The sequence below is a fragment of the Drosophila nasuta genome, chromosome X (assembly GCF_023558535.2).
Source record: "Drosophila nasuta strain 15112-1781.00 chromosome X, ASM2355853v1, whole genome shotgun sequence".
NCBI classification, from domain to species: domain Eukaryota; kingdom Metazoa; phylum Arthropoda; class Insecta; order Diptera; family Drosophilidae; genus Drosophila; species Drosophila nasuta.
The window spans coordinates 23,303,524-23,319,310 of NC_083459.1; the positions used below are offsets into that span (position 1 = coordinate 23,303,524).

At 38.6% G+C, this 15,787-nt stretch overlaps 1 protein-coding gene across 5 annotated transcripts; it reads left to right on the forward strand.

Moving 5' to 3' along the window:
- Nucleotides 1–777: 777 nt before the first annotated feature.
- LOC132797291 (putative lysozyme-like protein) lies at nucleotides 778–15,286 on the forward strand. 5 transcript variants are annotated; one of them, XM_060808957.1, is made up of 6 exons: nucleotides 778–911; nucleotides 1,682–1,966; nucleotides 10,783–10,995; nucleotides 11,050–11,132; nucleotides 11,204–11,322; nucleotides 12,829–15,286. In XM_060808957.1, exons 2-6 carry the CDS (start codon nucleotides 1,710–1,712, stop codon nucleotides 13,105–13,107), a joined length of 951 nt encoding a protein of 316 aa, XP_060664940.1. In that variant the 5' UTR covers nucleotides 778–911; nucleotides 1,682–1,709; the 3' UTR covers nucleotides 13,108–15,286. The 5 variants fall into 5 exon arrangements, with proteins under 5 accessions (XP_060664940.1, XP_060664944.1, XP_060664941.1 ...); XM_060808961.1 differs by lacking the exons at nucleotides 778–911; nucleotides 1,682–1,966 and adding an exon at nucleotides 5,915–5,999; XM_060808958.1 differs by lacking the exons at nucleotides 778–911; nucleotides 1,682–1,966 and adding an exon at nucleotides 5,920–6,055.
- The last annotated feature ends 501 nt before the right edge of the window (nucleotides 15,287–15,787 follow it).

Here is a 15,787-nt window from a genome sequence, read left to right on the forward strand (position 1 = left end):
CGTTAACGTCGAGCAGCGACGTTTGCCGCGCTGCGTCCGGTTTAAATTCAATCAAGCGGTAACAGAGAGAGAGATAGAGAGTGAATAAAGCACACAACTGTGAAACATTGCCAACGTTGTCGCATTGTTATTGCCGTTCTTTTTTTTTTTGTTGTTTTGTTGTTTTTTTTCCTGTGTGCTTTTTACGTGATCGTGAGTGATCATTAAACGTGAGTGCATTCAACTCACGCACGACTCACGCATGCTGGCGTTAAGCCGACGACAAAATGATACAGTGGCGCCATCTGTGAATCTGCATAAGCAACAACGACAACAACAACAACAGCAGCAACAGCAATTGAATCTCACTACTAACGAAAGCTACAACTACAACAAAGCAAAGCTCAATTCAACCGCAGCAATGCTCGCCAACGTGCCGTCAACGTCAACGTCGACGTCGACGTCTAGTGCAGTCGACGTCGCTGCTGCGAATGCAGATGATGAGCGCAGTAGGCTGCTGGGCAGCACAACGCCGCCGTCGACGTCGCCGCCAACTTCGTTGTCGCTGGCTTTGCCACTTGTGCATACAACTACAATGCATCCGTCCCGCCAACAACAACAACAAGAACACGAAAACGAGAGCATGAATAATAATAATAATAACGATAACAACGATCAACAGCAACAACAGGAAGCATCAGCTGCTGCTGTTGGAGAGCAGCAGCAGCAACAACAATTACAACAACAACGACAACAGCAACCGCAGCGACATCGAGGATCTGTCCGAGGAGACGGCAACAACAGTTGGCGCCGCTGATTCTAGCGATCAAAGTGATAAATTCAACCGCCCGCCAATCACAACAACAACAACAACCAATCAGAAAAAAGCCCAAGCTCAGCAAGCTGGGCACTAAAAGCGTCGGCCTCAAACGGTAACTACGCAACAACAAAAAAAAGCTTTTTGTTTTGATTTCCTTTTTGCTTTGCTCCTTTTTGCGCCTAATTACGCACAGTGTTGTCAATTCTTCAGGTCATAATAAAGCTAAATAACTTATGAAACAAGATAAAAGACGCCAGAAAATGTTGTTGATAAGTCATAACGATAGATTAGTGAAACCATTTTTTTTTTAATTTTTATAATAAACCTAAAAATAACTTATGAAAAAGCTAAAAACCGCCAGAAAATGTTGTTGATAGCTAAAATATAACGCTAGATTAATGAAACCATTTTTTTTTTATTTTCATAATAAAGCTAAATAAACATATGAAAAAAGCTAAAGCCAGTTAAAAAATAACGATGGATTAGTAAAGCCAAATTTTTTTCATTTGTATTTATTATTTCTTAAGTATTTTTGAGTAGCAGCAGAATTTTTGACGGATGATGGTCTAGAACTAGTATCTATTTGTTTTCATAGTAAAAACCGATAAAAATGTAAAGCTCTTTTGGCATATCGATGTTTTTATATCATTCAAAAGATAGCACAAAGATACATGAATTTTAAAAGCCAAAATTACGTCAGAAATGCCTAAAAAAATAGCTATAATTCGCGCTAGCCGCTAGTTTATAATTTATGCCGCATTTTGCTTTTGAAAACCGTCAGATCTAGCAGATAAATAGCTAAATTGGCAACGCTGATTACGCATTATGCAAATCTCTCTTTGCTCCTTCACTCACAATCTCCCTTTCTCTCTCCTTCTGCAGCGTTTCGTTTGGCTCGTCAAAAGGCTCAATGGTTGAGACGCTGGTCTTTGAGACGCCGACGCCGCTGTCCGAGCACGTGGAGCCGAGCTTTGGTTTCGATGCTGCCGACGCTGCTGGTCAGCCGCAGCAGCAACAGACGCTAAGCTCCGCAGCAGCAGCAGCAGCGGCGGCAGCGGGGACAACAACAACAGCAGCAGCAGCGACCGCGACGCTTAATAGCAACAACAGTTATGGTGACTATGCGAAACTCAATATGGACGACAGCGGCATCGAAGTGCAGGAAGAGTAAGTACAATGCACTAAGTAGGCAATTATAAAGAGCGAGAGAAAGAGATGTGTACTATGTATACAAACAAAATGGCTGCGCCTTTGATCAGCAGCAGCTGTGACGTAATAATTAAGTTGCATGCCTTTAGGCAATAAAACGATTTGAACTAATTTGGCAAATTTGATTAGATTTTCTATTTGGGTTTCTTTATTTTTATGATATGCAGCAGCAGTTTATTTTTAATACTTGAGTGAAAGCTTTTTTTTGCTCTGCTGCTTTTAACTCACGCTCTCATCTCTAGTTAAAAATCTAGCCTCGAATGTTAATGAACCCTTTACTAGTTTTTTTTTCGTTTTTTTTATGCATTTTGCTCTCGAAAATTTAGGTCTACTTTTTTTTCATCGCACTCATATGTACATAGAAAGAAGATAAAAAGAATGTAATCAGAATAATGAGTTTTTGGCAGCTTTCACTTTTTTTGGGGCAATTCCTAAGCCAAATAAGCCATAAGCTGATCTCTGTCTAAGCACAAACACTCACACACACACACAGTTGCATGCATTAAATAGTCGTGCCAAATTGCATGCAATGAACTTTTTGCAGCGCATTGGCCCCGCAAAACAAACAGAAAATCCCCTTCCCCCCTTCTTTTAGCCATTCAACTTTTAATCGATAATTACGTTTTGCATTTTAAAACTTCCTTTTGCGATAAAACACACGCAAGAGTGGGAGAGAGAGAGAGGTTAAAAAGATAGCAGGATGCGTCGCTCTGTTTACCAATGTTTACGCTCTCTCTTTGGGGCTTCGTTCTCTCACGTGCTCTCTCTCTCTCTTTCGCTCTCTCCCGTTTAACCATTCCAATTGGAAAGCATTTTGCATGCGGACACCACCAACGACTCCAATTGGAGTTGCTCTAACTGTGTTTTCTTCATTTTGTTTTGCCGTCTGCGCCGGCGCTGCAGTTGAACGTTCTCAGCAGCAGCGGCCGCAATGAATACCGTTAAACTGCGCTGCCATCGTCGTCATTTATTACATAATGCTTCGTTTGAAGTGTGTGTTGGTGTAAGTGTGAGCGTGTGTGTGTGTGTGCATTTTAAAGCATGATGTAGGTCAACTCCATTTGGTGGTTGTTGACCCACATCTTTTTCGGCTGCATACATCTGTGTGTGTGTGTGTGTTGTCTAATCAACGTGCCACACCCACGCAAGCGCCTACAACAAATAATTAAGCTGCCCATCGATAAACGCCCACACATAAGCAGCGCTTAAGCTTTGTTTACCTTTTTGGCAGTTGTTAATCGATAGCAGCGAGCTTATCGATAACTTAAACACACACTTGGAGCTGTCAAGCTGATTTTTATTTATTTCTGACCTTTGCTGTCGTTGTCGTATGTAAGAGAGAGCTTTAATTTGCCGGTTGGCCGCTTTAAGCGCAACGTGATGTCATCCAAAAAAGAAGAAGAACTTTCTTTTACACACAAATCTACGCAAAGATAAATGATGTATGGCAAGGCAGAGGTGGGGAAGGGGGAAGACAAAGCATAGAACAAGAACAAAGCGTTTGCTGTTATTATCGATTATGTTTATGAGATGAATGGCAGCTGTTAAAGGTGACGTGAGGTGAAATGTGTGACGATGAGGGAGATGAGGGAAGATGCTGTTAGAGAGAAGCTGCGGAAGAGACGTTCTAGCAGTGTTGCCAGTTTAGCTTATTATAAGCTAGTTCTAGCATATTTGAAGCTGGAAGAGCTTGTAAAATTTATTTCTTAATTTTTTTATTTTATTATATTAAATTTAGTATTTCATACTATACTTAAAAGAGAAGAGAGTACTGGCTGCATCTAGCTTATATCTTGAAATATAGCTTATTTTCAAATTTATCTAGCTTCTTTTCTAGCTTTAAATGTATTTGCGACGTCAACGGTTTGATTTATAAGAAATCACAGTGCTAGATGCGATGATGAGGTGAAGGTGATCAGTGCTGAGCTGAGGTGAGATGAGGCGAAACGAAAAGCCCCCTTCTCCCCTTTCACCTCTTCATGTTTGGGCACATTTTTAGTGAATGTCTTGAAATTCGAGCAAAGCTATTGTGAAAGTATTCAGTGTGTGAGCATGTGTGTGTGTGTGTGTGTAAGAGTGTGCATGTGTGTGTAAGAGTGTGTGTTGAATTGTCAGCCAGGCGATTGATTTTCCGGTGGCCACACTTGACATGCATAGCAGCAAGAAGAAGCAGCAGCAGCAGCAAAGTGTCCAAAGGGTGTGAGGAGGAAGAGGAAGAGGGACGGCAGGCAGCCATTGTCACACACACACACTAACACACGCAGCCACGTGTAATTGTGTCGCTGGTCAGCAGTGCGTGTTGTAGTTGTTGTTGTAGTTGCTTTACTTGTTGTTGTTGTTGCTGTGTTGCCAGTCAGCCTTATTACCTACATAGAGAACATAGCAAAGCATAGTATAAAACATTCTGTGCGTGCTTGTGCATGTTTGCTCTGAATAGTTTGTGGCGACGGCGACAGCGACAACAATAGAAAGAGACAGACAGAGAGACGGACGGACAGCGTTCCCAATTGGCAGCATCGCGTCGCTCTGTCTGTCGCTGACCAGTGTGGCAACCCCGTTTATTAACTGTCACAGCAACCTCCTCACCTCCGCCCACAAAAGCTTCCTCTTTCCCTTTCCCCTTCCCACTGCCATCACCATCCCCTTCTCCAACCATACACACGAATAATACACATAACATAAAATAAAAAAAAGAATTCTTGCTGCTGCTCCCGTTTTCAATTTTGTGTGTTACGCGCTCTCCCCTGCCTCCTCCCACCCCCTTCCACATTCACATGTTCGCTGCCGCTCTGCATTCATCAGCCCAGCTTCCCCGACTGCGACGTCGTCAGCGGCAGCGACAGCGCGACGGCGCTTCGAGTACCTTTTTTTTTATATAGTTATGTGTTTATGTTTCTTATGTTATTATTTTTATTTTTGTTCACGCTGTCGTCGTCCGCTGCCGTCACCGCTCGCTGCTGCCACTGCTGCTGTGTATAACATAAGCAGAGCGCGCGGCGGCAGCGGCAGCGACAGAGAGAACGCAAAACATTCGATTGAGAGCGAGCTTGCTTTGCTCTCTTATTGGATCGCTCTCTCTAGTTCACTCGCTCGCTCCATATTACTTTGGCATTTTAGTGAGTGCGCAAAAAAAAAGTGATGTCATGTTTGTTGGTTTAATAGCGTTGCCAGATGTGTGTGTGCGCATTGCCGTTTTTAGTTTTTGTTTGTTTTCATTACAATTTTACAATGTGCGTTGCCTCTTTTGTTTCTTTTGTTGTCTTTCTTCTCTTGTTAATGCGCAGCTTGACAACAACAAAGCATAAAAGATCAACAGACAATATGACAGAAATAAAAGACGCAGTTTGTTGGCCTTTTCCTTCTCGCCTTGTTATTGTTGTTTTTGTTCTAACAGCTGCCAAATTTCGTGTTTGTTTTTGTTTGGCCAAATTGGCGAATTTTGCGCGCATTTGCTAGAAATTCCAGCCAATAATGTGCGCTTATTATGTAGCCCAAATGTTTCTAAATTTGGCTAGTTGGTCATTTTATTTTTGTGTTTTTTAGTTGGCCTGATGAGTTCATCTCCAATCAGATTTGATAAGCATTCACCAAACAGCTTTCCAACTGGGTTATTGCATTTAATTCGTAAACAAAAAAATATACAAATCGAAATTTGTTTATTTGTTATAAGGCATTTAAATTGTTGCAATTTTTAAGTAAATAAATATAAAACGGTAATTGTGCGCAGTAAAAAACAAAACAAATAAACACACACTTATATGCAGTAAGGTGGCAACGCCATTCGTCTGAACTTCACGAGAGAACGCGCTCTCTTTTACGCTCTCTCAGCGGCTCAAGCGAGAGCGCCGAGTGCTCCTGCAAACATTCGTGTGTGTGTGTGTATTGTATCTTTTACTTTTTAGCAGCAAGCTTGCAAGTTTAGTTAGGCAAACGCAACGACAACGCCAAACAGCCAACAACAAACGAGAATTACGTGCGGGGCGCTTAAAAAGTAAAGAAAAAAAAGTTAACTACGCTCATCATCATACATTTCAAATTTTGTAAATTGTACGTTATTGTGTTGTTGTTTCAAACAACCCCAGCAGCAGAATCCGAATCCGACGACGTCGCGTTGCTGCCGTCGTTGAGCAAAGGGCAGAGAGAACAAGTAAGAGAGAGAGCGAGAGAGAGAGGACGGAGCTAACTAGCAAGAACGGTGGTCGCAAAAGTAAAACGCGCGTAGAATCGCAAAGAGGAAGCAGAACGCTGAAAAACACAGCAGAAGAAGCAGCTGTCCAAAAAAACAAAAAATCCAAAAGTTTGTCAAGTGCGTGAATTAGTTTGTTAACAAATTATAAAATGCCAACAAAAATGCCAAGTGAATAGAAAAAAAACAACAGCAAAGCAGATTCAAATGCAAAAGTCAATCGTGCGTGCCAAAGAGGGACACAAACACACGCATACAAAACACACACGCACACACTAACACATGCAAGCGCCGCAGTCAGTGAGTGCAAGTGGTTGACAGTGGGTGGAAGAGTGACGGGGGCAGGTGGGGGTTGGGTGTTAAGGTTGTACTCCCACCAACAGTGTTGGTAAATGCGCTTTGGGAGCGCACAGTGGAAAGCACGCAATTAAAAGTGGCCTGGCAAATATATTGTATACAATACATATTATAATTGAAATAGGCAAATAACAATGTGAAAGTAATTTGTGTTGTGCACACACATACAAACACACACTGTGTTACGCTTTGCTGCTGCTCTTATATTTATTTTGTTGTTTTTGTTGTCCATGGTGGGATGCGCGCAGTGAGTTCATCGCAAAAAATAATACACACGAGTCCGCGATTGCCAATCCACCTCCCCCCTCCCTCTTCATGCTTCTTACACACCTACATTGCCCGCCAACGCCACTTCAACACCCCATCGCCCTCTCACCCCCCCTCAGCAGCCACTCCCCACGAGTAAGCGCTCTCCTACTTACGCTCGCTCTCACTGTGCTCTCTCTCTTCTGCGTTGCTCTCGCTCAGTGTGCTGCTAATGCTCTGTGAACGCAATTAAAATACACTGCCCGACTAGCAGCAAGTGTACAAGTGTGTGTGTGTGTGTGTGTGTGATGTATCGGCTTTAACAGTGTGTGTTAAAATATAGTGCCTTGTTTGTACATAAATTAGACATAGCTTTAAGTTTAGACGCTGTGTTCGTGCCTGCTGCGACGTTGTTATTTCTATATATGTGTATATACACACGCACACACACTCTTGAGTTGTCTTTGTATAATATAAATTCTATAATATAAAGTCCATGTGATGTGTGTGCGGTGTATAAAATTTTCAAAAATGAAATGCCGACCGACTGCTGGGCAACAAGAAGAAGAAGGAGAACAACAACAACACAGCAGCAGCGCAGTTTGCGTCGCAATGCAGCGCTGCCTTTTATCGCATGCAAAAACAAATTGCAGGCGTTTCGTTTTCGTTGCTTTTCGTTTCGTTACGTTCCCCCAATTGGCATGCAAAATAAATGGCTGCTTGTTGTTGTTGTTGCTGCTGTTGCTGTCGTTTGACGTCAAGTGCAAAAATATTCAATTAACATTTAATTTCATTATTTTTGTTAAAACGCAGCAGCAGCAGCAACGGGTGGGGCACAAACACATACACACACATATATACATGTGTAATTTGTTAAATTAATTTACTGCTGCTCTCATTGCGTGTGCTACTGACCATATGCGTATTTGTGTGTGTGTGTGTGTGACGTCTGCAGACTAATTGAAAGCTGCGCTGCTTTGCCGCCAAAGCCGATGCGCTCATCGCGGGCAGCGCAGCAACAACAAGAACTACTGTTATAAGCAGAGCAAACAGACGAAGAAGCAGAAGAAGAAGAAGCAGCAGCAGTAGCTTCAAGTTCGCGCTGCATTTCGTCTGCCAACACCTCTGTTGTTGTCTCCCTCCCACACACACGCACAGCAACAAGTATTTTTTGGTTTTTTGGTAGTTTTCATTTTTGTTGTTGCTGTTTTGGTTTTTACTTTTTCGTGTTCAAACACTTCAAAGGAAGTTTTGTGATGAGAAACACGACAATAAGCAGAAGCAGCCCCCTACCTCCCTCCCTCCCTTCGTGAAGCGAGGCCAAACGAAAAAGCACTCGAAAAACATTTTAAAAACTTGTTTTTATTTGTGTTGTTTTTGCTTGTAAGTTCTTGTCGCTGAGCTTGTTACAGTTATTGTTGTTGTTGTTATTGTTATTGTTGTCGCATTCGCGCATATCAATTTCGGCACATGACGTAATCTTCACATGCTCAATGAGCTGACAACAACACTAGACTACACAACACAAGTTCACTATTTACTCTTGAGAGTGTAAAAAACAGATAAAAAAAAAAGAAAAACTTGTTGATCGATTGTCGATAGTTTAAAACATTTGTCGAAGTTTTGTTTTTTTCATGTTTTTCTTAATTTTTTTTCTATTTCTATTTCTCTGCTTTGTGTTACAAGTTGAAAAATGACTGGCAAAATGAGCAGAAGAATAGCCTAAAACGGGCAGACAAAAGATCATCAGATAATGGCTGTAGAGTGAGAGAAAGAGATGGTAGAGAGAGAGAGAGGGGGAAGCAGAATAGATTGTTTGATGGAAACGTGCACAGACACAACTGGAGCTTAGAAGACTTTAAAATATCGGTTCTTAGTTCACTTAACTCGCATTTCTGGGAAGCCAACGAAACAGTCGACAAAATAGAAAGCCCAAAAGTGGAGGCATAAGAATAGACCATTAAAAAGAAATAGTTAAAAGAGCAAGAAAATTGGCCGTAAAGTGAGTTACCTTTATAATTGTATTTTTTTTTCGTTTTTTTTGCGACCAGAACCAGTTGTGAATTATAGCGTGTGATTGACGTGCACAAAAAAGAAAAGAAGAAAAAACCGCAAGTAATTAACATAAAACAGTCCCAACTTATGCAATCCAGATGATAAAAATCACCGCAGGATTTGCCGGTGAGAAATGACTCACAACTTTATTGTTTTTTGTAGCCTTGGGTTGCCCTTTGTTTATTTTTTGTATCTAGTTCTGAAGAAGGGGGAAACTCAACTTAACTCAACTCGACCCTTTTTATTTCTTTCACTTTTCAACTTTCCACCTTGCTTCGCTGTCCGTCACCTTGCATTGCCCTCTTTGCCTTTCTCTTGCCTGAGGTCTGATATCATAACGTTTACTCAAACTTCGCCAGCGCAGTTTTGCACTTTTAAATTTCCAATTTCTTATCAACTTGTGTTAACTTTATCCGACTTCTAAATCTCTTTAAAATGTTGTTTGAGTAAACACGAGATATGGTCGACAAAAATTGTTAATTATTTATTTAGAACATTCTATTTGAATAATGAAAAATATATTATACTAAACTAAGAATTTAAAACTTGAATAATAGTAATATAAATTAATATTAAACGAAGAATTACATAACTAATTGCTAGGTTCTTAATCAGATCACATAAAAATGTCGAAATTATTTAAGAAATTTTTTTTGTATGAGAAAAAAACGCTTTCTTAATGTGGATCTTAATTGCTTTGCCTGACAATCTAAATCAATATGCTAAATATAGATTTTTGGTATATTTTAGTATTTTGTGGTAAATTAATTCTGTATATTTTGTGCATAATACCGCACTGTTTTGTTTATATATTTAAAATGGTATGTTTTCGATATTTTTACGGTATGTTTGCAATATGTGAATTTGGTATATTTTAAGAATAATACCGCACTATTTTGCTTTCATTCAAAATCTAGCAGTGGAGCACACTCGATTCTCTTAGCTTTTTTATAAGTTAAATTCAATTTTCTTTTTTTAATTTTTTTACTCATAATACCATCTAAATTTGTTATATAATACTTTATCAATTACATTTTTCATTACTTATAATACAATCTTTAGTCCATTGAATGAAAACTTGCTGAATTGTTTTTTTTTGCTGCGACTAATTTAGAGAATTTCAATTCGATTTAAATTCATTATAAAATTTATCTTATAAATGCATTTATAAATTCTGTTTTCCATTAATTATAACATGATTTTTAATGTGTTCAATGAAAACTTGTTGGTTGCACTTTTTTTTCTGTAACTGAAATTGAAATTTCAATTTTATTTAAATTTGTATTCCTCATTAACGTTTTAAATTTATTGTACAGTATTTTATATATTTTAAAATTCAATTTTTCATTACTTATAATACGATCTTCAATGCGTTGAATGCAGCGTTGACATTGCCGTTATTTCATGGGCATTTGGCAGCACTGAAAACTTGCTGAATTGGTTGCACTTTTTTTTTTGCTGTGACTAAATTGGGAATTTTCATTGCCGCAATTCCCAATTAGAGAAAGAAAAGCTCAAGCTGGAAGAGGAAGATGTCAGTTGCAGGTTGATTGACACTCTTTTTTAGAGCAGCAACAACATGTGGCATGCAGCATGCAGCTTGTGGCAGTTATAGAGCGACTCTCCAGGGGCGTTATATAATGCAAAATGCAAAAGGCACGCGCCGAGATTTGCGGTCGGAGACTTGTCAATTTCCATTTGTGAAATGAAACGAATTAAAAACGTGAAAATTGAATTGAATGAAAAGTTCAAATCGCTGGCGACGCGCAATTGGCAAATGACTTAATTTAATTGACATTGGGGGGAAAATGTGACGAAGCTGTTTAGGAATGCGTGTGTGTCTCTCTCCCTCTCTCTCTATCTCTCTCGATAGTTGTCTTGCCTCTTTTCAAGTACTCATTTTTTTTTGCGTATTTGTGCCTCATTTCAGATCGGAACGTTCGATAGTTCGCGTTTCAATTTACCAAAGCAGTCAACCGCAACAGATTTGTCCACCAAGCAACGATTATTCGTTGACGAGTTTTGCGGATAATTTAGATAATACGTTTAGTAGCTACAATTGTAACTTAGACTATACAACAATGGCGACGGCGACGATGCAGCCGACTGGAGGCCTAGGACCAGCCTACGACAGACAGCAGAGGTGAGTCTACTTCCATTTAAAGCGTTTACCAACACTAAACTTGTACTTTTGCAGCACTGATTCCGGCTGGGATAATCCTTTTCGTCCAGGCGGCGATCTATCCAGAGAGGCTGATGAAATTGTTAGCATGATACGTGGTAAGTTTCTTTCTTGTTATGCATTCGTTTCTCTTAGATTCATCTCTTCCAATTTTCATGCGGCTTGACAGGTGGCAAACCCATCACGCCCACAGAGGATCGTACAATAGGCAATGGCAACGCACAGCATGGCGATGATAACTGCAACGGCGCAACAACTGCAATAGGCGAGAGTGTAACCAAAACAAATGTAAGCAAATGTCACCTACGAAAAGTCAAATGAACAGGGAAAGGAAGCAATCAGCACCCAGAAACAAGGGAAAGCAAGCAGTCAGCACCCAACTTCAACTAAATCAGAGGGTTTATCTGTATTTGTCAATCACGAAAAGTCGAAACAATCAGCAGACCTTCTCAAAATAGAGTAAATACATTACATTAACGAAAAGTCACATGAAGAGGGAAAGGAAGCAGTCAGCAGCCTTTTTCAAATAGAGACGAGGGATCATCTGTATTTGTCACTTACGAAAAGTAGTCAGCATCCATCTTCAATTAGAGCTCTGTAACTCATCTGTATTTGTCACCCATGAAAAGTCGAATGAATACGGAAAGCAAGCAATCAACTAGGCAATCAGTTCAACTAGAGTATTATTCTCCTACTTAATATTGTTATTATAGCTAAACAGCGCTTAGTTTTGTGTTCCTCGAGCATTACAAAATTAGAGAAATTGTTTAGTTACTTTTCAATTCCCTAGCCAAAGGCTAAAGCAGTCAGCGCTACTAAATTTACACTAGGTTATAAATTTATTTCTAATCTATGTTATAATAATAATAGTAATAGTAATACTTGTCAGCGCTAAACTTTATAGCATACTTAGTTTAATAATTTAACTCTATATTAAACAATGTGCTAAACAGAAATAGTTTACTTTCAAAACAAACACATTTACAATCGTGAAGATTAGATTAGAAGAAGATTAAATTTAAAGGTTTTCAAACAATTTGTTGAAACTCAATAAATAATAACATCACTCTATATTAAGCAATGTGCTAAAAAAAAAATAGTTTACTTTAATGCATAGGCAATAATTTATTGAAATCAAAACTAAAAATTTGATAACAATCAAATCGTTTAGAACTGTAGATAGAATACTTTTAATTGTGTAAAGCTAAGTTAGTTTTGTTGAAAAGGGAAATTTTACTCGCAAACAGTTAAACTTACTCGTTGAAAGTTAAATGTCTCGTTAGTGAATGTTGCTCTCTTGCTTCTTTTGTACGCTTTATTTTAATAAGAGAATAATTTATTTAAAGCATTTAGAAATTTCAATTTACTCGTTGAAAGCTTAATGTCTTGTTAGTGAAAGTTTCTCTGTTCAGTGCACTCGACAAAAGCTTTTGCTTTCGTTGAAATAAGAGAATAATTTATTGAAATTGAAACTAGTTTAATGAAAAGCATATCGTTTAGAAAAAGCTGATTTGTTTTAGAAGATTCGTTGATTCGTTCGTACTCGCTAAAAGTTGAGTTTACTCGTTGCAAGCTCAATGTTTGAATTTTGATGAAAAGCGAATCGTTTAGAAGTTTTGTTGCAGATTATTTGTTGAACAGGGAAAGAAACAGAGGTTTGACTCGCTAAAAGTTGAGCTTACTCGCTGAAAACTGAATGTCTCGTTATTCCAATTACTCGCTTAAGTTTACTCGCTGATAACTGAATATTTCTCTGTTGTACTTTTGCATTAATGAAACTTAATTCGCTTGCAGCTCTCGCAAAATCAAGCGACAGCACAAAATGGTACAAATTCCCACGGCAGCAAGGTGGAAGGATCAACAGGAGGCGGCGGCGGCGGGGGTGGAGCAGGTGGCAAATCAACGGCGGTGGCTGGCAATGGAAAGGGAGGCGGAGGTGGAGGAGAGAGCAATAATGGCGTCACTTCGCTGGCTCAAGTCTCAAAGCAAGTGGTACCTGGACCAACTTCGGCTAGTCACGTGGTTATCGACGAGAAGAAGAACAAGAAAAAGGGCTGCTGTGTGGTGCAATAATCAAGAAGAAGAACAACAAGAACAACAACGAGACACGAAGCAGAGAGGCAACACAACAGCGAAACAAACAAAAACAGAGGCAAAACATACAGAACGACAACAAGAACAAGAAATAGAGAAAGGGATGGCAACAAGTGCAAGCAAGGATCACTTGTTGGAGAGGGAGGAGCAGGAGGGAGGGAGGGAGGCGTATCATATTTAATGTTAATGTTAAATGCTAAAAACTGAAACTGACGAAGCTGTTGATATTTGAATGCTGCTGCATTATTCGCTTGCTTACACACACACACACACACATACAATCATGAAAATAGCTAAATGAGAAAATGAAACGCAAGCTCTCTGAACAGAACCAACAAACAAAACCCACATACAAAACATACATACATAGAAATGAAACAGCAACAGAAGCAAAAGCAAAAGCAATAGCAGAGTCAGTAACAGCAACGCTTAACAGTGAAGCTGTTAAGTGCTGTAACAGCTGCTGCTGGAGTAACAGCAGTAACAGCGACGCTTGACAGCGGCTCTGTTAATGACTGTAACAGCGACTCTGTTAAATGCTTTTAACAGCTGCTGCTGCTGTTGTCGCTGACTCAGCCGCTGCCGCTGCTTCGGCTGCTGTTGCTGCTTTCGCTATTGCCGACTCACTCTAAACTCAATGCGCGCTATTGCTGTCGCTGTCGAACCCACGTTGCAGTCGCAGCCTAAATTTAATGAAATTGTAACTATGATATATATGCACAATATATACACACATTTCGTATATATTGTGTGTGTCTATATATTTGTTAGTCTGGATATATATATATATGTAAGTGCAAAGCCGATGCTAACAGTTGAGACATCATAACGAACATGAGAGATCAGCTGTTGAATTATTATGATGCTGATTATATAGCGTATATATATGAATCGATATATATATATGTATATGCGTATATAAATATTTTTTTCCTTTTTTTTTTTTGTAATGTGACTCGACTTTATATACATACATACATATATATGATATATATTTTTTTCGTATTTGTAAAATTAGTGCAGCTTTTTAAAGAACATTTAAAAAGTCGATAAACATAAAAAAAAAAACAAACAAAAAATGAGAAAACGATGAACAGAAAAAAATAAGAAAAAAAAACAAAAGTTTTGCCTGCATGCATAAATGAGAACAAGAAAAGAAAAAAAAGAGAAAGAAAAAAACAAAAAATGTATTTATTTTTTATTTATATGACGATGAAAGTAAAGAAATTAAATTAAATGTTAAACCTTAAACAAAATATACAAAAACTAGACACACACACACACACACACACGAATACATACATATATAAACACACACACACACACACATATACATAGCTAAAATGCAGTTTTGCATTTGTATTAAAACGAAACCTTAAACAGCAAAAAGCTCTATTTCTATAACTTTCTGTCTGTCTTCATTCTCGATATATCGATATCGATTACCCCAGTTGAAATTGTCACGCATGAAAAACGCACAGAAATCCACACACACACACATACACAAACAAACTTTGCGTTCCCAATTCATGTTTTCTCAGGCTTCCCTTTTTTTGTTTCGTTTTTTTTTCCTGCTTGTGGAAAAGTCAACCTACTTTTCGTATGGATTTTCAGCAGCATCATTTGAATTGTGCTTGCGATTTAATTAGATCTGTGTGTGTGTGTATGTATGTCACATCAACCCACCCACCCACACACACATACACACACATTCACAATGACCAACACACACACACATAGAATGTCGCGCTTAAAAAAAAAAACTTACAGAAAGCTAAACCAAATAGATAAAGAAGAACCGATTCAATACACCGATACAAACCCACACACACACACACACATACACACCAACACACACTCAGCCTAAGCATTAAAGTGCTGCATTTGATAAATGTAATAATAATTATTAAAGAACAAGAAAAGAAAAACAAAAGATATATATGTAATAGCAATCCCCGAAAAATATGTGCTAATTAAATTTCGAATACAAATCAAGAGAAGAACAAGAAATCAAAAAAAAAAAAAAAACGTGAAACCAGAAGCAAAAAAACAAGAAAAGAAAAGCAAATCAACAACAAAAAAAAAACATGAAATCAGTGAACTAAACAACAAAATAAATGCAACAAGAAATCAATATTTAATATTGTATATTTCCAGATTCCAAAAGCAAAACAAATGTTAAGTTATTGTATAAATCCTAAATAAAACAAAAAAAAACAAAAAAGCAAAAAATGAAACCAAAAAAGCAAACATAAAGCGAAACATTTTCACAGCGTGCTTTTCAGCGCATCCAAAAATTGTGATGTATACTTTTGGGCTGTTGCGATTAAGTCAAAGCTGAAAAGGAAACTGAACTGACTTCCGCATTGTCAGCACATGAAACGGAGAATGAGAAGACACAGCAGGAGGTAATACTGACTGCGAAATACCCTTTCACCTTTTGCACAATCAATCGTGAAGCGTAAATTCAATTCACCTCATTAATCATCTGGAATCACATTAAAAGCTCACAACGATCTTTGGATACGCTTGCCTTTCAAAATTGTTATAAATTGGAATTTCAAGGCATCAAGAAAATGCGTGAATTGAATACACTTCATTAATCTTCTGGCGTGTTATGGAAGCACATTAAAAGCTCCCCAGAATGTAAATTGAATTC